Source organism: Thunnus thynnus, chromosome 3 (genome assembly GCF_963924715.1).
Source record: "Thunnus thynnus chromosome 3, fThuThy2.1, whole genome shotgun sequence".
Classification (NCBI taxonomy): Eukaryota; Metazoa; Chordata; class Actinopteri; order Scombriformes; family Scombridae; genus Thunnus; species Thunnus thynnus.
This window is the reverse complement of record NC_089519.1, coordinates 9,175,017-9,199,069: the sequence shown is the minus strand read 5'-3', so window position 1 is coordinate 9,199,069 and position 24,053 is coordinate 9,175,017. Positions and strand designations below refer to the sequence as shown.

The window sequence follows — 24,053 nt, the reverse complement described above, 5'->3', positions numbered from 1 at the left end:
TTTCTTATCCTCATCCTTTCTTGCATTAATAGATTTTTTGGCAGAATGCTAAGCTAAAAACACAACACTGACATATTATCACCTTATAAAGTTGTATGGCAAACGTGTCAGCAAAAAGTTGATATACAGCAGATATGGAACAACATTAGCATCAATTTGGAGTCGCGTTTCAAACTTAATCTATATTATATAGATGATATATTATATTAATCTATATTTTTTTTATAATAAAAATGTGTAAGGTCAGAGGTGTTGCTATCACCAGACTCTGCTCCCCCCTTGGCTTTACAGAGCTTTATAGCGAGTTTCAGAAACACCACTCCAAAGAAATGCTAATGTTGCTCCATAACTAATGGATGTGTGAATAAGCAAGTATTTGTTAACAACATATCAACTTAAAAGGTGATGAAATGACAGCCTTGTGTTTACAACAAGCTGGTAGTTCCGGGTCTGAAAAGTGACGGCAATGGGGAAGTGCCTTAAAGCTGCATTCTCTCTAATGGCCAGCAGGGGGCGACTCTACTGGCTCCAAAAACAAGTCAGATTGTATGGAAGTCTATGAAGTCATTTGGTTGTACTAAAAGACCCTTGAAGGAATCTGATGTTCAGTTTTCTTGGTAAATACATTTTATTTTAATTGTTTTAAGTGTTCTTGCTGGTGAAAATTGACATTAGCACTAGTATTATCACAGTTAACTATGGACTGTAAATGCACCGTGCTAACCAAGCTAGCAGCTAGCGTTAGGGTCAGCTCCACCCTCTCGTCCAAGTATGGTCACTTCTCATCACTTCTGGCTTCAGAAATCCAAGATGGCGATGGTCACGGTGGCTTTGTCCACTATTTTTTATACAGTCTATGGTTCACAACTTGTTTCTGCTGCCCCCATGTGGCCAAAAAAAATCAGTTAATGCAGGTTTAAATTATTTCAGCTTATAGCAATTTATATACATTTTCTTGAAATTAATATGATAAAATAACATTAACATTTAATGATCAATGAAAGTGAATAAAAATATGCTGTATTAAATTACCCAGTTAAATTGACTTTGGCTATATTTACTAAGCTAAATGTGTTTAATGCATAACAGGAGAGTAATAGTGGAAAAAATCTTCAGTAGTAACAATTTTTATCAACAATAACATGATCACTAGTATGTCACTGCTGTAGCACAGAGTCAGTACGTTGCTGTTTTTCCATAGAATTTTATTTCCAAAAAGCAGTCAGAGAAAAGTAAAACAAGCCAGTCAAGTACAACAAAACAAATCTCCCAAAGGGAAGAAAAAAATAAAAGCTGATAAAGACAGAAGGCCTGATGATATATACAACAGCAGACATCTTTTTGGTGTTGCAGTACCAGTGAATCACTTGACAGACTCATGGTATTCTTCACATAAGGTCAAAACAAATAACAAAATAAGGATTTTTTTTCCTTAAATGGACAGAGAAGGTTCTAAAAGTCAGCTAAGGCACACAGAGCCTCCCCGGGAAAAAAAAAAAAACAAGAACGGGGGAAACGTCAGTTCAGAGAAATTTGTGCAACAGTTGCTCGACAATACATTCCAGCAAGAACAACAACAATCTGGCATGAGATTTTCTCTGAGAGGCAAATATGACAAGGTTGTTGTCACAGCTGTCCAAAACACTGAAACAGGTTATGTACTTTAATCAAGAAACACCATCAAGTCACTCTTTGTGCCCAGTTATTGACACTTCAAAAACTCTGAATAATTCAATATCATTTAACCACATTTGTATTTACATGTACAATACCTTTTAAACAATATTTCAATACAAAATACCTATGTACATTTTCTTCATTGTTAATCATTTTGTTACAAAATAGGACTTTCACATTGAGTTACATTTATTTAATTCACCTTTTTCCAAAACTGTCATTGAACTTACATAATAGCATGTATTTTGTGAAGTAATTGTTCTGAGCACGGTGGCACTATAAGTTAAAAGATGGCAACAGAAGCCGTCCACTGGGGAAACAAATTGTCCTTTACAACCCGACCCCAGAAACAGTGTATGTTTGAGAGGGAGGGAGTGGTAGCAATCATAATAGACACATCCGACAGAGAGGCAAGGTGAACTTGACATTAACGAACAGTAATGTCTCTTAATTAGCCTTTGCAAAAACACTCACTTTGCTCGTGTGGTGGCTAAACAATGTTGACAATCGAATTAAAACAAGTGAAACCCTAATTGGCTTCAGACAAAACTTATTTCAAAAGTAAAACAAATATCTGACCATACCTCTTGTTCAGGATGTGCTGTGGTGCAGTTCAGTGCTACCCTCAGTGTAATTAACTTGTTTGAAACGTCCAGAGATTGTCTTGATGGCAGAAAAGATACTTCAAATGTAGATAGAGTTGAAAAGGTGCCATAGATCCGATCTAATAAATTATGCATTTTGCAATCAAGACACAATATAATATTCACTTGAAATTGTACATTATTGTCACAGCATGAAGAGCACTACCACTCACTATCACTCTGAAACTGACAGGAACCATAAAACACCGAAAAGCACAGTTTCTCCTCCGATCCCAGACGCTGTCCGGTGTGTTCGATGTGAAGAGTGTTTTTGTTCACCTTCTCTGTTTGGTGAGGTTGTTAGGTAGCTGACCTCTGACCCCACAGGTCAAGGTGGCTTTCTCTTGTGATGCACTTGGCAAACAGCCATGTAGGAAACCAAGACAAGAAGATCTATTCAGACAGGACAACACTGACTAACACACACAGGTGCGGGCCATAAAAAGGTACAGTATAAGTTTGGGGTGTTGGCCTTTGTAAATAAAGGCGGCTTTCTTTACAAAAAAATATTTATCATGCTGCCAAGGCAGCGTTGCAGTTATTTAGTCACTGACTAAAAATATCAGTATTAATATAAACGTATAAATAAATAGCGACTCATGGACTCACCTCCTCTCATTCACACAATTTTGAGACTTTTTGTATAATTATGTACAACATAAAGTGTCATTGAAATGACTGGAAGAAAGTAAAAAAGATGACACTGAAAGCAAGGGTGAGAATTTTAAGGTCAGCTTGAAATAATGTGTTTCAAGTTTGAGGCAGGTTGGTAAGAAAACCGAGACGGACAAAACAACTCTTTCTTTGTCCGCTGCCTGTCACAACATCTGGGTTTTTATTAAAGAAAACTACACTATGTGAATGTTAAATCTCAAAATACTATTGTACAACAACCACAGATGAAGAATTTATAAATTTAGAACACTTAAGTGTCTATTTTAAATTTCTATTATAATCCAAATAGTTGTAATTATGCTGAGAAGGCCTCTGTATTTGCATTTCTCTTTTTCCATATTTACGAGATGTGACTGCAGCAGATGGTTAGCCCAGCCACCAACAGTTCCACATCCTGATCAGGCACTGAACTGAAAGAAGTTGTGCTGCTGTTACTGATTTAATCTACTGATTTACAAACTGAGTCACAGAACTACCAGAAACTCAGAGTTTTGAAGTAATTGGCTTTAAAATGATAAAATATTTGTTCAAAATTCTTTCACAAACACTGGAATAATTTGCTTTTATTTTTCGCTGCTTTTGAGTCGTATCAAAATAATCTTTTCAGTTGTTTGGGTGTATCTGAACACACAGATATCATGTCAGTTTGTTTATGCTGACATAAACCTAAGGAGGCACATCAGTTAAATCAGTACCAGGTTGCCTCCTCATATATATCTTACAGCTAAGGCCTTTTTGCAGCAGAAGTTCGTCTGCTACCAGTGTCGACAACACACGCTCACATGACCGCCGTGCCCCATGCAGGGCTTTAAAAGCTGACTTCATAATTCATTCAGCAGCAAAATAAATGCTCGAAATTGCAACGTTTGATCACAGTAAAACTCAGCCATGAGAAGAAAAATAAATACACTGAGAAACTGAAATAGCAAAGCCAGCATAATCCCCTAAAAGGTGGAACCCTGTGGGAGGACCTGAAAATCATACACTTTGCTTTCTGTCCAGACTCCCTCACCAACCTCCGAAAAAATCCAATTTTTCTTTTGTTTCCTCCCTCCTCTTAGGAAGAATGCTATCCCCTCCCCCACCTTTAACCTTAAATAAATAAAAATCAACAGTGAATCTCTCTGTGCCGTAGCCTCCTGTCCAGCTGGAGGCCTCGCTGCTACCTGATGCGCCCGTCTGCACGCGGTGCTCCCAGCTGCGATTTGGGGTCTGGGCTCAGGGAGCTCCAAGGGTTCTTGGGGCAGGCCTGCATGACAGGGCAGGCAGTAGGGCCCACGGCGCACACGTCAGCCGCCTCCCACAGCTCGCCCACCAGGCTGTCTAGCCAACGCTCGAGCTCCAGGCCAGTTAGGGCTGCGTTTCTCTTGGCTTGCTCCACGTAGCCCAGGCTGACGGGGATGTTGAGCACCGGGTTGAGGCCGTGGAAACTCTGCTCCATGTAGCTGTTCTTCACCGGCCCGTTGTGGAGCCTTAGGGTATCCTCTGGAGAAACATGAGAAGGAAGAAAGAGAGAACAGAGAGGAAGGAGATGATGAGGAGGGGTCAGAGTGAGAAAGAGGATTGAAGGGGGAAAAGATAGAGGGGGAGGGAAAGGGATAAAAGGAAAAAAGAAGGAAACATGAATCAAAGCAGGGAACGTGATTTGCTTTATCATTATCTGAAAACCTGCTTGCTAATTTGCTTGGGTTGATTTTCATGATTGGGCTCCTTAAATCCATTTTCATGATTGGGCTCCTTAAATCCCATTTATTGTAGTGATTTGACATAGCACATGTCAAATCACTAACTTTTTAGTCAGAACATACTCAGACACGCCCTCATTCTTTCTTCCCATGATGGTCAAGACCCACAGAAAGACAGAAAATGTAGACACAACTTCTCCTTAAAACACCCTCTCCACCCTGAGCTCCAGTGAAGCTGTAAATTCCTCACTGGTCCTCTAACTGGGGCGCTAGCCATCCCTTCTAAGCGTGGCTGTGGAACACAAACTCTCTCGCACCCAGATGTGAGCAGACATAAGCGCTTTTCATGCGCTGGTGACAAAAAGATGCAGTCAGACACGAGGTGCTCCACCAGGCGAAGAGATGTCCAACCCATGCCAGCTAGCCTGTGGTAGCAGTGCACACACTATGAAGTAATGCGTCTGTGTAGATTTTTGTGTTTGTGTATAAATTTGTGTAGTTGTGGATGTGAGTGTGTGTATTTGTGTGTGTGTGTGTGTGTTTATGCATGCGTCTGCTGCTGCCAATGCGGGAGGAAGGGAAGGCCACGTCATTAAGTTTTACTGGCACTGCATGTAGGAGGGAAACCTGGTGCCAGACATGGCGGTAAATTATAGTCGGTGGACGGAACAGCTTAGATGAAAGCATGCATTACAGCACGCACACACACACACACACACACACACACAAGCACACACACACACACACACACACACACACACACACATACACACTAATATTTATGTATCCATACAAAGGATATAAATATATATTTTGTTTATTATTTGTGAGTTAAAGGCACAAGTTTTTAATGTCTTTGATGCACTCATGTGTGAAAAGACAGCAGTAAAATGGGCCTGTTTTTGGACTATGAAAAAAATGCAATTTTGAGTTACTTGTACTTAGTTCAGTATTCAGTATTTCTCTGCTGCTTTATAGTTATACTTGACTACAACTCAGTGGGAAATATTTTGCTTCACTACATTGATCTGGCAGCTGGAGTTAGTGGTTACCTTTCAGATCAAGATATTAAAAACAAAACATATAATCATCTAATAAAACATGATCCACCGCTCTAGAGAAGACAAACTGTTTGTACAAAGTAGTCAAAATTAGCTCCACTTTGACCAGATAATTGCTGTTAATGCATTAGTAACAATGATTCAGTAGCATTTATATTATTACAACATTCTGAAATGAGAAATTCTGCGTAATGGCTTATTTTACTTTTGATACTTTGAATGGATTTAGCTGATAATACTAAGATAGATGTATTTTGAAGAAAGAGCTTTCAGTTGTATTTTTTTTTTAAACTTAATTAAGGGATATGAGTGCTCTGCCAGCAATAAATCCTACTTTCATGAAGGTTATAATGTTCAGGTTTTGTTGAAACAGTTTTAATATGTGGGCAGTAGTTTGTGGTGGTGTTGAATTTTATTGCTTTATGAGAGGTTTTTCTAATAATTTGTCCATCCCATTTATATCAGTGAATCACCAATAAATTAGCACCTCTCTGAAACAGTTTCAACAAAAACAAGTAGGATTTATTACAATGCTGTTGTATCAGAATGCATTAATTTTAGCTAAGTTGACTTAATAAACTGGCAACTGAGGTTATCTGATACATCAATAGAGAGCCAGAACATTGTGCACTTGAAACGAACCTAAAAATCCATAAACCAGTGATGAATACTTTACCCACCAGAGTCCTGATGAGACTCGGGTTAAAGACAAAAGCTGTACCTTTATTTGTTGTTTCTCCTCATCATCTACGGCTCAGTGAGATTATTAAAACGCAGAAAGACGTGAATGTGCTCGAGCTAGTGTCTCAACTCTCATGTGACTTTCAGAGCAAACTGGCTGCTTATGGATGAGAACAATGCAGTCTCGCCTCTTATCCATGCTGGCTGATTGATTTAATTGTGTCATTGTTTTTGGAGGGCTAAGTGCGCTGTTGTTTAACATATTGTTTAGTATGTATGAGCAGCTCGCTGGGTTATTAGGGTTGACTTGATGACAAACAACCGAGGTCTGCGGAGGCCCAGAGGCTTGATTAGAAAGGGCATCACTGCAAATACAAATTCTCAGTGTGTGTAAGTGTGTGTGTGTGTGTGTGTGTGTGTGTGTGTGTGTGTGTGTGTGTGTGTGTGTGTGTGTGTGGGCGCAGACATTTTAGAACACTTAAACAGGCAATTGTTGCTTTACAGTGAGGAACAAATTCACAAAGAATGGATAGCACCGTGAATTGCGCATCATTTGCAACTGCTTTCTGCCTCATCTCAAGGTCTGATTCATAAAAGATTTTGCGCTAAACACTCATAAAGTTTTGCAGCTGAATGCACTTTGCCCTTGTTTTGCATCTGATTGAGTGAGTGAAGCGGTTTCCAGTGTGTCAGGCTTTTCTCAACATTTCAGCACACAGATTGGTCCATAATGAAAACTGCACAGAGCACAAAGGCTTCAAATTGCATGTCTTTAATTAGCAGACATGCACATACACAGTCCTCCACACTCACAAACCAACTTTGATGTATTTTGCTTCTTTTACTTCTACTTACTTCTTATAGTATTTCACATCATAATCTAGTGAAATGTCCATCAAAACAGGCTACAGGTATTAATGTGACTCAGGAAGGTCTGAAATGTGTTAGATTAAAGTCTGAATCTTACAATAATGTTATTCAGGTGTCACTGAATGTATCCGAGATTTCACAGAAACATCAGTACTGATGTTCTCTTTGTTGCCCACAGCTGGCTGTGTGTCACAGCTGGCTGCAGCATCACACAGCAGCTGAAACGATAAGTGTGTCTCCGAACTGAGAGAGAGGCTGTGTGCATTTATGCTCGCGGCACAGCAGCGGTAACTTCATTAACTCCGGATCGGTCAGGATCTGGTGATAATTAATGTTCTGTGTTCTGCTACACATCTACACAGATCAGCTGTTACACACAGATTCCAGCTTTATATGGTGGAACTGTGTGTAATAATGCAGCTCTTATGGATGAATCCTGAGCTCCACCAGAGCTGTCAGGACATTTTTATTTTTAAGTAGCTGAAAGTCCAAGTTAAGCCTATGTCTGATTGAAGATTTCACCCTTGATATCATTTAATATCAATTCAATATCATTTAAGCCTCACAAACTTGAAGATTTGAAAAGACAGAGAGAGAGAGAGAGAGTGAAAGAGTGAGTAGGTGAGTGAGTGAGTTGCCACCGACTCTGCAGAAGCTAATAATTTCACTCTAACTGCGTGTGGCTATTATTGCTGGTCATTGTGAATTGGACTGTTTTTGCAATGAGGCTCATTTGCATAGAAAGGGGCCAATATTGTGCAAAATGTCTGCATATTATCCAATTTACATATGTGCAAATAACAAAGGTTTAGTGGCTGCAAAAGCCACACAATCCTCAATCTAATCTATAATTGATAAAGTTGGACAGTTGGTGTTTCAAAGCAAAAAAGGAGCCAGCCTGTCCATCATGGATTTATCAGAAGTACTAGTAAGAGGGTTTCTTCCAATGTATTTCAAGCCCAGCGGCCAACCAGGCCTGCGTTGACCCCCCCGGTCGGGCCTAAGCATTGGGGAATAAAATTTCTTTTTTTATACAAGTAGTGTAGCTCCCTTAAGGAAAAACAAATCCCATATGTGGTCATGAGAGAGAGCGAGAGAGAGAGAGAATGTGTGTGTGACGGTGAGGCTGCAGCGACCCGAGCAGAGAGTATGAAGTTAGTATCGCTGTGAACAGTGCAGTGTGTGCAGAGTCTAGGCTATTTGTTTGTGACTACATCCTACAACTCTTCAAGACCCAAGCCAAGTTCCCGTGTCCTGCTTGTTTCTGCTGAAAACAAGCACCGAGACATGAGAGCAGCTGCTCACTAACAGCTACGTGTGTTTACAGCGGAGAGCAGGAGGGAGGACAGACGTCTTTACTCTGTGCTACGACTCTGCTGCTGCTGCCGACAGTCACGCAGCAAACACTTTCAGTTTATAATTGTAGCATCAGATGTCTGACTAAGTATTGATAACATGCTTAATACTTTACAGATTAGAGTTTTTTGATTTGATGAACATGGGCACTGATATGCAAAAATGAACTAAATGGGTTTTATTTCTATTTAAAGAAAAGCAAAATGACAGTGGGGGCGGTGGGCAAGTAACCAAGTAATGTAATCGGTGTACAACACACACTAAGACATTATTCTCACCCCCCCCGCATGTAGTGGCCTCTGCTCTGCAATAACCCACAACAAATACTTCCTCTGTGAGGCTTATAATGCTCAATTTGCGCTCAGACTGTTGTGGATTCATCTCTTAAGAATTTGTGAAGTCTTAGTTTGTGGTGTTACAAGAACCACAAATTACAGCCTCAAAAATGACCACAGTGTTGGAGCAACTCCTCTGTGACACAACGTCAACAGATAGTCAACAATTATAAGCTTCCCAAATATAGGATTTATTGCAGAGCTGCTGTATTAAATTGCACTGTGCACTGTGCAGATTTTATTTTACATGCCATGCAGGAAACCCATCAAATCTAGCAATGATGAATGATTATCTACTGAGGAATGGCATAGCAGTGCAATAACTTTCGCAAGGCTATTTGTACAAATAACACCATCAATAGTAATTTTCTGTTATGCTAAGCTAAAACGAATGGCAAATGCTAGTTACAAATATGCCTCATGAAAATCACAGAGGCAATTTGAACCTCTTTCTCACCTTGTCGTATGGGCTGGTGCTTATTAAAGGTCAAGGGGGCAATAAGGAAGCGCATCTCAGCCACAGGAGTCCAGTGGTGCAGGATGCGGACACTCCACACGCCTGGCCGCAGAGGCTGGTTGAGCGGCGGCCGGTAGTGGGTGAACTCAGCGCTGGCGTCTATTAGAATGTCGTAGGTGGCTGCGATGACGTTGGTGGGGTCGATCCACACGACTGTGACGGTGACGTTAGGCCCCTTAGCCCACTTCTGCATGCCCACCGTCTCGTCCATGGGGCCCATCAGGCCGCCGAAGTTTCGGAACATGCGTTCTTTTGCATCCCACTCTGTGCCAATCTGTCAGTGGAGAAGAGAAGGAAAAAAGATAAGAAAAGAGTGAGTGACAGAATGGGGTAAGAAGAGAGACAAGCACATGAGATGATGATATATAAATTCACTCCAGCTGTTGTATATAGTGCACTGAGAACATAAATAAGTAACACACTCTGTGCACGCATCACCATTTGACCATACTATGAAGATAACCAATATCTGCACTGAATTATCATGGGAAATAATCTTCGGCATGCATTTTTCATCAAACAGCACCACACTCTAGCCCAGCCCTCCACACAGCCGTTATATAATATTGTATGCAGAAGCTGACAAGCCTGATTGTTTCGTCCTGCACATTTGAGTCTCTTTGTCCACGGTCGCTGGTATGTCTGAGTTTATCTTTAACAAGGAATATGAGAGGCAGGCTGGGGAAGGCGTATAACTAGACCCCAACCATTATCCCCTTGGGGTGAAGATCAAATGCATCCCGTTTGCTCTCTGAACACATATCATAGAGAGAGAGAAAGAGACGGATGGCAACCAGTATCCAGTGTGAACAGTATTTGTTCAGAATAGAAACTACAGTGGAGGAGAATACAACCTGACATCACAGGAAAAAATCCCAAACAGAGGAACACACTGATTATATGCAGACGCAGTGACCACAACCGTTTGGCAGAAAAAAGGGAGTCTAGGGAGGAAACCTCCAGGAAAATGAGGTTTCAATGCTTCCACAAAGACAGAGCTGCATTCTCTGAGAAAATGTTGAGCTAAATAAATATAAATATAAAGATGTAACAGATAATATATAAAATAAGTAAAACATGCAGTATCTTTGGTGAATTATGAGACATATAGTGCCTCTGGCTACAGAGCATGAACTAGCTGCTAGCCTGCAATAACGAGCCAATTTAAGATCATTATGGCCTGTAAGGTTACATAATAAACATTTAGTATACACGTTTATTTGTTTGACTGAACCCACATGTACTGGTTATGTCTTTTGAAGTCAGAATTGATTCTATCACTCTGCAAAGCTTCTTGAATTGGTATGATATGAAGCAAAAAAAAAAAAAGAACAGGAAGAAAGAACAAATCACAAGAACACACAAGGGCACATAACAGATAATTGACTTTAATGTCTTCATTGTGGTCAACACTGTAACTGAAGAGGTGTGATGTGTGTTGGGTTGCAGAGATTGCAAAACTGTGCTGTATGCAAAATGAGAGACGCAGAGTGATCGAGATTGATTGGGGAGACAGAGTGATAGAGGAGGAGGCAACACACACACACACACACACGCACACATGCATACATTGACAGTGAAAGATGTCTGGGGTGTTGGCAGAAATGTGAGAGGGATGGCGGCTTTAGGAAGCGCTCATCCTTACAATGGTAGCTGATTAACACAGCCTCACCCTGCTGGACGATCAATGGCTGACTGGAACTGACTCTGTATTACATCCTTTGAGAGTTGAGATTGCGACGTACAGTATAAATAGACGCAACTTGCATAAATGAGACAGAGAGAGAGTGTGTGTGTGTGTCTTGGCCATCCGTAAAAGACACCTCACTTTTATCTCCATTATTGGACTGACCTCTGCCATTTCTGCCCCTTGGACCTTGGTTCTTTTCTCTTTATATTACTAATCAACTCTCTTGTCTGGCACCGCTGTAGCTCATTACTTTATTCAAGGCTGACTCGCTGGCACACACTACATCCCTGATTGATTGGCAGCACTCTCGCTCTAAAGCCTGTGAAAGAAATGAAGGGAGTATTGACAGAGGAATCTCACTGTAATCCACTGGGAAAGAGCCTACAGACGTCCGACTTAAGTTGTGCGAGGGAGATTCTGACATTGTTCACATGCTCTGAGACTTGCCTCTGGTTCTTGCCTATGGTTTATTCAGCAACAAACATCGACTAAGCGCAACATAAATTATGCACCACTGGTGCTGCCGTCCAAGGTTCACTTTTTCGAGGTTCAGTCTGAACAGTCAGCGTAGGAGCAGCAGTTCCAGACCAGACGAGTGGGCAGCTTCCCTACTTCATTCCACCAACACACATATACGGTACACACGCACAGGGGTTAATAAGGTGCACATGCACTTGTTGACTGGCTGACCTCTCCTAGCTGGTGCTACATGTCCAATCCTGTTAACTACAGGGATACTGGGCAGAAGAAGGCAATTCCTACCAAAAAAGTATAAAACACATACCACTGTATATTGACCTGCTTATATTTATGCAGTGAGCTTGGGGTGGTCTGGATCCAGCTGTCCTTGTGCCCACACAAATACATGGTATAGTTTCATTATGAGCTAACAAAAAACACATTGTTTCAAAGTTTGCTGGAACATTTTAAACACATTCACAAAGTTTATTACTTTAAATATTGCAATATTCTGTGATTAAGTTTCTTGGTGTAGAAACTCCAGGTATCTCTGCAGGTAATGAAGGAAGCCACCAGTAGCAAGAAACTCTTTCTTCCAGTATGAAAGTGGGCCAAACACGGATTAACTTCTGGCCTATTTCAGCTTCAGCCTATGGCTTACGATGACCTCCACAGTGAACTTGTCCCTCGGTGCTCCTACCCAATAAGCTTTGGCTTAAGACCAATACCCAATCAAGCCTTACGACTGCTCACCAAGTCGGAGGCTTATGACCTTCTTTCACTTAGAAGAACATGCTTCTGTGGAACTAATGCTGATCTGGCAACCTCATCGTGACCTCTACCCCCTTTTTTTTCAATTGCTCCCTTTTTTTTCTGCAGGCTTGGCACAGTGTTTACTCACGCTTTCCACTCACTTGAAACAATTATTCAGATTTTCCATTCATAACCGCCAATTATTAACAGACACCATTTATTTCAGCAGGTTTAACCCTCAATTATCCTCTGCTGTAGACGGAAGAAGCTCCTACTGTCTGACCTACAGTGAGAGCATCTGCTAATGACTCGTACATTATACGTTTTACTTTTATTACTTTTCCTCACATATGCCTCATCACTCATTTCTATAACCCATATTACTTATTAAATCCTGCTCAATTCCCTATCTGACTTAATAGAAAACATAAAATGCTCCCATCTCGTAATCCAGCTCTGTTCTATTTCTTCCTTGTGACCCCGCGACCCTGCAAACCTTTTCTCCATGTCCCCAGCTTGCCGGCGCCTGCAGGCTGACACCTCCTTTAAATACAGCAGGTCAGTTTGATCAGGCAGCATTATGGTCAGTCCCAGTCTACATCTGGGCCGACTTAAAACCATAGGGCATGAGTGCCTCTCAGGGCTCCATTCGGCAGCTTATTAGTGGTACTTTTTGTGGGTGTAAGCAAACACAGGTGTTCACCGCAGCACCACCGCAGTTAACCTTGTTAACATGTCCATGTGGTGTTTTTCATATGCTACAAGACATATCAGGAGCGAAATAAGCAGTCAACGCTATGACTGAGTATTTCTGCTTTAAAACTGCAGTGTACCAAGGACAGTCTGAGAAACATTTATGCAATCAGGCAGGATTTCATATGTCACAAATCTAAGGAACTAACCCCTCTTCTGCTTCCTTACACACCGCTTCCTCTTGCCTCTGAACCATTGTAGTCTGCTACACCGGTCCTGTGTCCAGGACCTGCAGTCTGCTGAGCAGAGCTCTAAGCTTCGGTGGAAGTGAGGCGGGCAAGTTGTTGATAATGTTCAGAAGTTCAGTTGGGCTGTACCTTCTTGGCCTAGTTGCACTGGCTCTGTTATCTGCACACTTACTCACGTTAAGAGGAGAATCCCTAACACTCTTTACACCACAACCGGGAGCCAGACCGTTGCACTGATTCTCGCCGCCATGAACATGTTTGTATACTCATAGATTCTGGAATTTTTAATGAGGGAGAAGCAGTAAATGTATTTGTATTGATATTGTAATATTACATTTTAGTCATATCTCAAACCCTTAAAGATATAGTCTGACCTTTCAGGTAATACATCATTCACTTTCTTGCCCCCTGCTCCCTGTCTTCATGCTAAGCTTAGCTAACCAGCTGTATGCGGTAGCTTCATGTTTACCAGACAGACATGAGAGTGGTATCGGTCTTCTCCTTTTAGCTCTTGGTGAGAAAAGAAAGTGAAAAAGTGTATTTCTCACAATATAAGTAAGTAAGTTTTGAGGTTTCTGTTGTTCTGGAGTTGTTTCTGTTATTTTGTTACCCCCTGTACATCTTCTTCCGCAATATGCATGTGTATATACAGCACACTGTGGTGGAGTGAGGACTAAACCATCGGGCAAAGTCAGTCGTTCTACTGTATAAAATGTATCCAACATACGGTAATATACCTCTCAATGTCAAGTCTGACTTGAGGTGAAATACTAATTTTAACTGTGTGAGCTGCAAGTAGTCCTACACTAAATCATGCTGTAAAAGGGCCTATAAAGGCAGCTAGGAGGCGGCAGTAGAGGAGTGAAAGGAAAGACATGTCTGTCTTTCTTAGGACAGGAAACACATTGTTAAACCAACCTTATGGTTTATCTTGCAAACTCCTGCGTATAGCTTTTGTATAATGGGTCATATCTGCTAAGATGACAAAAAGCACAGAGCTACTGCTGCTACAGCCGCGCTGTCTTATTTAAGCTCTTTCTGCTCTCGTTTTGAATGACATATGGACAGACTGACTGACTGACAGCCACTGCACAGTGCCAGACAGCGAATGCTTTCTCAGGCTGCACATCCAGATAAAAGCCACAGCTCACATCACTTCTCTGTCACTCACAGTTTCATAGGCTAGGGCTTAGTGAGAGGGAGCTGCATGGCGACTGGGTGTCTGGGTCCCACTGAGACCTCTGGAAAAGGTTAAACGTAAACGGGGGTCAAAGTGTGTCCAGGTATGTGTGGTCTACAGACACAAACAAATTTATTCACAAACTTGATGACATTTCCGACATTTAGAAAAAGCCACGTGGAGAAAAAGGTCAATTTACATTCACTCAGTTAATTTTGTAAAAAGTCTGTGTGGCTGTCGCATCACAGCCGAGCTGCTGTATCCTAAACAGGCATTGTGGTAAACAGAAACACAGATTAACATAACAAGACAATCAAGAGAAGCATTCCAGTGTGAAGGTGAGAAGACGTTCTATTAGGAAACAACAAATAAGCAGCACATGAAGCACTCATCCCTATAAACTTGGATGAATTCAATCAATTTACATTTTACAAGGCCATTACAGACACCGGTTTAATTGTGTGGAGATCCGCTGCTATGAGTCTTGGCAAGGTCGCCATAGCGATGAGTATAAGGTCACCATGGCAATGAGCTGTATATCTCACCTCTAATTATATGCTGAAGAGCTGTGTTTTTCCTATGTGGTTCTTAGGCTTTTAACAGAACTCATTTCCTGACACTGACCATGGCTGACTGATTTGTGTTTTCATGCCAAATAAGTGACTTTAATATAAGTGAAATGAAAAATAAATGCCAATATATTGACTCACCTCCGCAAACTGCAACCTGCTGAATGTACCGGCGGAAGGATTGGTTAGCTTGAAGTGCTTCTTGGGTGCCACCCAGGTTTCCATGGTCTCCAGCTTGCTTGTGGCCAGATTAGTGGCATGATGCTTGACCAGGTAGCCCTGGAACTGGTCTGCCTGGAAGTAGAGATGCACTGACACTGGGTGGCCCATGGGGAAATACCTGGCAGAGCATTGAGGGAGAGAGAGAGAGTATTCATTAACAAACCTGATACCTGAACTGACCTACCAAAGCTGTGCCGCTTTTAAGGGCCAACAATGTAAGAGGAGAGGAATATCTAGATTCATCTGGATAATGTGTGGAAGGGCTCCGGCTTTGGACATGCTAATGTAGCTGGATGTTAATGTATGCTCGCAGTTAAGGTCACTGGGGAGTCAATGTGCGCTGCAATCGTCTGACACGATGGGCATTAATTCAATGACCTTTAACAGGAAAATAATTGTTCAAAGACATGTGTTGACCATGCTGATGATTCCCTTTCCTTGCTTGTTGGTTGCTATGTCAGTGCTTGGGTAACTGGGGTTTTTAACTATTTTTATTCTTGTACATGTGTATTACAGTAGATCAAAGAAAAGTAATGGACATGTGAGCAGCTCATTAAAGCCCAAGTACCTTTGACAGCCTCTAAGTAAGTAAATAACACTCTTCTTGTATCTTAATTATTGTTTTCACATGTGCTGCTTGCTTCAACATGTGCTCTGGTTCTGAAGGGGGATGGTTAACGACGACATGTGACAGTTGAGACCACAGCAGTCAGCGAGCTACAGAAAATTACAGAATAGTCATGGGCTGTATTGGCAGCGGATTCAGATTAGTCAGAGCTCTGAACACGCACGTACACAATCTAACTAAACACATTACAAGTCTGCGGAACAAAGTTGAACTGGGTCACTCAGTCAGCCTGAGCCGAATGAAGGTCTTGCCCCTCTGATTAGTCTGTTGTTTGTTTGTGTGTCTCTTCATACGTGGCAGAGGGCCGGCCCTCGGGGCAGTCAGTCCGAGTGACTTCTGGAAAAACAAAAAAGGGGCCAGGGTGGGCACTGCTGGGAAACACTTTGCAGCTGCTCTCTGCACTCCTTCTCGCCCAGATTTCTCATCCTTCATCTCTTCTGCTTCCTTAAACTTGTCTTTATTCCTCCTCTTTTACATGTGCAAGATTAACACACACACACACACATACACACACACACTGTCTCTCTCCCTGCTCCCCTGTGCCCATGGCCTCATCAGTATTCCACTAGAGGACCAGGAGTCAACCCGTCCCGGTAAATGCTACCCTGACAAGCAGAACAGCAAATATTTACACCCACAAGGATAGCAGTGTGCACTCTTTTCCACTGTCTCTCTTCCTTTCTTTCTCCTCTCAACTATTTTCCCATCTGCCCTTTCCTCTTTGCTCCTCGTCTCTCCTCTCTGCTCCTTCTATCATCCCCCTTTCTGTCTTCGTCCCTCGGTTCTCATTCCCCCCTGCCCCATCTTTCCCAAAAGAGACGTGGCTGCCAGTGTGAGACACAGTGAGAAGGGGCTGGGGCGTAGCCTGCACAGAAGCTCCATTCAAGGGCTGCTAAAAGAGCCAAATCCCCCTCCCCGGCCTTTGCCTCTCTCTTGCTCCAGTCTCACACCGAGGCTGCCACATCCATCTGTTGGTAGCACATCTGAATTCTACATGCATGCAAGATATGTGGCCATTCACACACCATATGTGGCTGTACTTGAGACTTCAGGCCAGGACTTGAATTTAACTGAAGTTACTAACTGCTGTGACTTAGTTTAGACTAAAAATCATAAACTTGATTGGTTTTAATTCCTTGGCTTGATCGGTGAAATTCCAGATCAATAAAACATAAATACACTGGCGCCAGGCCCGCCTGTGTTCAGCCATGCTGCACACATTATGTATTTCATCATTAGGCCTATAAACCAGTGTGGCAGAATTAAGAAAATCACAAGGCACATTTTAGTTTTTATTTCTCCTTTTTGTTCAGCATGATGTGAGAAACGCCTCACTGCAGCTGTGTGACTCATTGTAGCTCACATTATTTATCTGTGAGTTTCTGATATGGTGTCTGTATATTACACCAAGAATTATGAGAAATAGTGTATTATTCATGGCTTCCAGCCCATAATGCTGCAGTGATCAATTTATGATGGAACAGATCATACTCCAGGCAGGACTAGTGCATCTGTCTGACACTGTCTGAGTTTTATTATTATATCCTACTAGGCCTTGGAAAATGTAGATTACCACATTATGTCATGCATATGTTGGGTAAGCTAACGGTCTATTTTCCCTAATTCTGGCATTCACTGTGGAAATACAGTATATACTGCAAGTTATTGTAACATTTTTTGAGCTGTATCATTTACTGAATATAGTCCTAACATTATATACCAATACGTAATATCTGCTAGCCACTAGAGGTTGGCCCCATATCGTCAAATATTGGCTTATTGCAGAAATATTGATATACAGAAATGCGTAAGGTACCGTACGAGTCAAAAGTTCAGACAAACCTTCCCATTCCCTTTAAGTGTGTCCAAACGTTTGACCTGTTTTGACTTAAGATGCTGACCATGAATTGTAATGTAATCTTTGTTGCACCTCTCTCTCCCTTGTTTCCTGTCATCTCTCTACTTCTGTCTACAACACAGGCTTAAAATGCCCAAGAAATACTGAAAAATGTTTGTTTTTGGTTAGCATTTATGTGAAAAAAATACGTAATATCATATCAGATTTTCAGTCTCAGAAGTCCAGTATCAGTCAGGTTATATTATCCACACATTCTGCTGTGCTATTGGTCATTGCAGAAACCTGTGCACATACCATCTCTTGTTTATTGTGAACTCTTCTTCTCATCTGTGTTCAAGTGCAAATAAAATGTGTTCAACACAGTCAGCTTTGAACAGCTTTGAAATAAAACCTTGCAATCCACTAGAGGTGCAAGTATTCAGACACCTTACGAATTCATCTTGACTTTCAGTTTGCATTTGAGGGCTTGAGACTTGCCCCAAAAGGCTTAATACAACTCACAAACATTAAGCTACACTTATCTGTGTGCAATAACTGCATATCATAGACTGTAAAAAATAATAGACGTAGCCACTGTGACATCACCCATTGGTTTGTGGACTCCTGTTTCGAAGCCTCGAGTTTGCATTTTGACCATCGCCATCTTGGATTTTTGGAGCCAGAAGTGACCATATTTGGACGAGAGGGTGGACCCTAACGCTAGCTGCTGGCTGCTAGCTGCTAACTTGGTTAACATGGTGCATTTACAGTCTATGGTTAACTGTTATGATGCTAATGCTAATTTTCTCTGGCCAAAAACAGGCTTAAAACCATTAAAACAAAATGTACCTACCGGGAAAAAACTGAACATCTGACTCAGACGGTCTTTTAGTCCAACCAAACACTGAACAAGACTTTTTTAAGCGACCGAAATGTTACAATTAACCTTCATGAACTGAAAACACACTGGAATAGTGACGGCTACGCCTATAGTCTATAAATCTAGGGTTACGCCATGGTTATGTTACCTAACCAATATTGTCGCCATGGTAGTGACTTGCCTGTGTACACACCTGTCACTCAAAGCGGCCACAGCCTTAATTTTGCACAACTTTAAGCTTTAATAAAATTTAAACAGGTGAGTTATATAAAAATTCAACCCCTGTACAGTCATCATGAACGGGGAAATTAGCTATAGAGACCAAAACCGTTTTTTGTACCACGCTGTAAACATGTTTATTTCTGCTGTAAAGTTGGGCATTTTAACATGGGGGCTATAGCGATTGACTCTTTTGGCACCAGCCTCAAGTGGCCATTTGAGGAACTGCAGTTTTTGGCACTTCTGTGTTGGCTTCATTTTTCAGCCCAGGAGGTTGCCGCTTGGCGTATATAGATCTGAACAATTGCAAAAACACTCATCACATAACACAATATGAGCAAACATACTTAATAAGAAACAATAAATCCATATGTATACAGAGACACAATAACGTGATCACTCCTACACACTTTAAGTAGTTCTCTCTGTTTTACTGCTTTGTGACCTTTGGCCTCTGAGCCATCTAAAACTTTTACTTGTACAGTACCAGTCAAAAGTTTTCTCATTCAAATGAAAGGGGAAAGTGTGTCCAAACTTTTGACTGGTACTGTACATGTTAAATGTTGAGGTTTGCTTGTTTGCCCTGAGGAAATGCTTTTTCTCACAAGCTCATTTCCTGGCAATGACAGAGATGTGGACACCCCCTCTCTACTACACGCACACACATTTACACACACACACACACACACATACGTGCATGTCTCCACCTTCTCCTTGGTGTGCTGTTGCTCTCACTTTAAACAGATGCAGGGCATGAGCAGAAACAGCTGTAGGCCATAGATGGTTCTGAGGTTTGACAGATGGAAACATGCTTCCTTTCTGTACTCTGCTTTACCCGCAGGACTTTACAGAACACCCACAATGCAGCAGGGGAAGGAGCACTGGCACCGGACGCCCTGCCAGACTGGAGCCCTGCTTATGAGGAGTAAACCATCTCAGCTGGCAGACTGCGTTCCAGCTGAGACGCTCAGTTTTATGTTGCCTCTAGATTTACTTTATAACAGCAAGCGAGACTGCTCTCAAAGATGTCATCAGTCGGTTTACTTGATGATGTTTGAAACTTCCCTGAGTCGAAAAAGATAGATGGATGTCAGCTTGGATGACAACCAACGGAAACTACAGCAGATTAGATCACAGTGTGTATCCAGACACAGGTGAAACTGTTTTCCTCCACGCTGTGTTCCATTTAATTTCTTTTAACCCGTCTCATTGTCGGGGGTCATATTAACTTTTGCTGCAGTCATTGAGATTAACACAAAGATGTCATCTTGATATTTGTTACTATTGTAGGTGTTTTGTTTGTTTATCAGCATGGCATCAGGCTTTCTGTCACACTGTACTCAAATTAGCAATTTACACCTCTGCTTTCTGTTTTGCATCCAGTCAATTTATTTATTTATTTAGCAGCATATTTAATTGTCACTGTTTTTTAATAGCCTTCCTTTCTGAGTTTTCCGTGCAAATAAACTAAAGGAAAACTAATCTAAAATGCTCCTGCACCAGATGCTGCTGAGAACATATGCTGTTGAAACCTGTAATGAAGCACACAAAGCTGAAATGTTCCACTTGGCTATTAAATATGAAAGCATAATGTGGTTTTCCCCTTTTCATTTTAACCACATACTATGTTAACAGCACTGTGGAATTCATACATTTCCACCAATAATACACTGGCTTGAAGGGAAAGCTTTCAATGCTATGACCTATATAGCCTCATTATCTCAGGGCTAAATTGACAGAGTGTCATATCATGTTACAAAATGAATAGCATTACCCAGAGTTCCCAGCTGCTGATTGGAACTATCCATTGTGTTTCCATGTCGTGTGACCCCAGACGCAGACATTGCATGATCAGAGATACAAAAGCTTTTTATATTTTATAACATGGGCGTGGCTAGAGTAAAAACAGCCTGAACTGCACCTGTGGATGTAGCTGCAGGTGTGTGATGATGCTGTGATGTTAATGATGAGTGTGTGCGTCTGTGTTTGGAGATAAAGAGTGGATTAAATATATAAAAAGTATTTGCATATGTGTTCGAGTACATGCGTTTGTTTTTAAAACTAACCTGCAGCTGTGATCTTTTGGGTTTCCTTGCAGCGAGGCAGCAGCCCTGGCCAAGCCCAGTCGTGAGAAGGAGTGGTAGTACGTGAGCTTTGTGTCCGACAGACTGGCCACACCATCTGGCTCATCATACACGTTCTCCCAGTATGAGTTTAGGCCTGGCGTTCCCTGGGGGAACGGTCCAAACAGGTAGGAGTCCAGCTGGTTCACTATCTCCTGGTTCACGCTGGCTTCAAACTTCCTGGCAAAGAAGGTGGGCCGCACTGTTTGCTGCAGAGGCATAGTGAGGAGGGAGGGAGGGAGGAGGGAAAAGGGGTGCGTGCACAGGGGGGTCGCAGATCAGCAAAGCAGGGACGGATAAAGAAGAGAAGAAAAAAAGGCAAAGATTAAGAAATGGTGGTGTGTCAGGATGGCAGCGGAACAAATATGACGAGTGAGATGTGTGTGGAGGTGCTGTGTGGGATGAGGAATTAAAGATGCAGAGGCTAAGGGAGGTAACAACAAATAACAAATATTTAAATCTTTGGTTGAATTGGTCAAACTGGTAATGAGAAGTCACAAGCAGACATTGCTTCGTTTTAAGGTGTCAGCTTAAAAGGTTGGAAAACACCACTCTGTTCGGTTGCTATGTGTCAATTACCCATATATTACACAGTCCAATGTTTGAATTAACTACCCATCTTATATCCGCTGTCTTACTCCTGCAGACAGGATGGAGGAAAAACAAACTGTACATTTTCTGAACTTTGAGAAAAAACAAAAAACAACAACAACTGGGGATTTAGTCAGATTTTGTGATTATAATCTCATATGCAGGGCAGGGTGTCAAATGAACAGGGGAGGAGGTTGAGGAGAACTTGGGGATATAATAAATGAGAGGCCTTTAAAAAGTTAATCACATCACAATGCAACTTTTGATGAAAGGATTTTAGGGGCATCGCTGGAGTTGCAAGTCACTTCAGGCATCTGTGTCAAACAGCCTTATTACAGGAATTACAGTCAATGTTAGTGCCCAAAGGTACTTGACTAAGAAAGGTGATAATATGGCTTAAGATATCTTTGGAGGCATAAGATGATACCTCACAAGCACCTACATGTAAGTGGATACAGTAGCTGTATGATCTCTCAGTCCTTTTCTGTATTCTTCCATCATCTCTCCTCTCAACAGTTCTTTCTTTTATTTGTCGCTCTGTCTAGCCTCCTACTTTCCGCCCATGTCTTTCTCACCCTCTCTGTCCCTGCCATACTGGTGATGCTTGTGTGGTTGAAGGTGCATCATGAAATCTGCCGCCTCCACAGCTTGGCGTACACACAAAGACATCTTTTCAGCCCCAGACACAAAACTATTTACCGATAGTTACCCAGCACCGGGCACCTTGGTGCTACCTCCTAAAAAAAAAAAAAAAAAAAGGAGACTTAATCAATCTGCGGCACATTTTTGTGAGTTCAGCTTTTTCGACTGTGTGATATTAAATGAAAGGAGGGAAATTCTAGTGTTTACACATGCCCAGATGTTGTGCGTTCTGACAAGCCCTTTGGTGTAGTTATCTGAAAGCGCCAACCTGTGACAGCCTGTCTTTACAAAAGCCTTTCTCATTCTGAAACACATTACTAAACAATGATGCACTAAGACAAAAGGTGCATCGCTATTCTTTGTCTCCAGAGTAACTTCTACTCTGTTGAGGACACTTCAAAATCACCATGTGGGAAAATCAAAAGTTGTACCTTGAATTATTCTTCCCATCTGCAAACCAAATTGACGCATACTTTCCTTGTCTCTATCTTACCCTCTGCTAAGGTTCAAAGGGAAATTCGGATTGTATGCTCAATGGGATATTAAGTCCTATTAATACCGGGGCCTAGCTGGATTCTGGAAAGGCTGCTTTGTTCCCAGGGTTGGACTTCACTGATACCAGGGTGCCAACCAGACCCAGCAACTGTGCCAAGGATCTGTGGTAATGTGCTGGCACTGAACTGCAAGAGACTGAGGCGAGACAGACGGCAGTCGGGTCTGGCAAAGGGGGAAGTGAGGTCGGTGTGACGGCTTTTACTGGTATGTGAAGGACAGGAGAGATGAAGTGAGTCACAGCACTAAAAGGATATGACTTAAATAGATGTTTAACTTTGGCAGAGCCTTTTCACTTGGTGCTGAGACTTTCACTTTTTAGGAGCACATTAAAAATCAAACTGCCATACCGACTTTCTCTGGAGTGCTGGAGTCACTGCCACTCATTCACTTTCATTTTGCAAAGCTAACTAAGCCTCTTCTCCCCCTCATACCCACGGAAAAGGATCTAATTACTATTAATATTTTTTCCCCCCTGTAAGGGTCATATGAACAGAGACATAATTTTGCACGTATTGATTGTGAAAGCTGTGGGAACAGACTGGATGCTGAGGTTGAGAGGACAGACCTTGAGGGCAGTGAATTAAGAGATTGACTGCTGCTAATTTCCCACAAAACTCTGATGTGTGTGAGTGTGCCGCAAACATCTGCCAAAAATGACTTTTCATTTTCATTTTGTATGTTTATAGATATACTGGCCTTTCTTGTATCTTCTTGAAGAGACAGCCTTTCATCTAAACATTTCAAGGTTATGCCCCGGGCTCAAACTTATCAAAATGATAAAAGTGAAATGTTGGTTTTTAGCGAAAGATACAAGAAAAAATCAGAGACTTAAGAATAAAACCTGTTCTACATATTTCATTGGCTTTAAAAATCATCATAAATTGAAGAAAGCTTCAGGGTTTAAGTTGCTTAAGTTGCCTTTTAGGGCTCCAGTTAGCTGTGATACAGAGATAGAAGAGCGCACACACCAATAATAATATATTATCTGAAACAATATGTGTGTACTTGTGTGTGCAAAACATTATTGTATAGTTTGCTCTAAAATTGGGACATTATATTTATCATTTCCTATCTTGGATTCTTATTCTTTATATTTATTTTTCCTAATTCATATTTATTATGCTAGTGTTTTAATACAGTCTGAAGGCCACATTGTGTTTCACTACACATATTGTTTGTGTACGTAACAAATAAACCTTTCCTTGAATCCGGGGGTGTTTCATGCAAATGACATGAATAAAGCAGACATTGATTTTCTTTTCT

General features: G+C 41.5%; 1 protein-coding gene across 1 annotated transcript in view; it reads right to left on the bottom strand.

Moving 5' to 3' along the window:
- Positions 1 to 1,188: 1,188 nt before the first annotated feature.
- xylt1 (xylosyltransferase I) overlaps positions 1,189 to 24,053 on the bottom strand; it is a 79,558-nt gene continuing 56,693 nt past the window's right edge. The window contains exons 8-11 of the mRNA XM_067583953.1: positions 20,946 to 21,211; positions 15,235 to 15,433; positions 9,442 to 9,775; positions 1,189 to 4,481 (exon numbers count right to left, since the gene is read on the bottom strand). Coding sequence (XP_067440054.1) covers positions 4,159 to 4,481; positions 9,442 to 9,775; positions 15,235 to 15,433; positions 20,946 to 21,211 — 1,122 coding nt within the window. The 3' untranslated portion in view covers positions 1,189 to 4,158. The remainder of the gene's footprint in view (positions 4,482 to 9,441; positions 9,776 to 15,234; positions 15,434 to 20,945; positions 21,212 to 24,053) is intronic.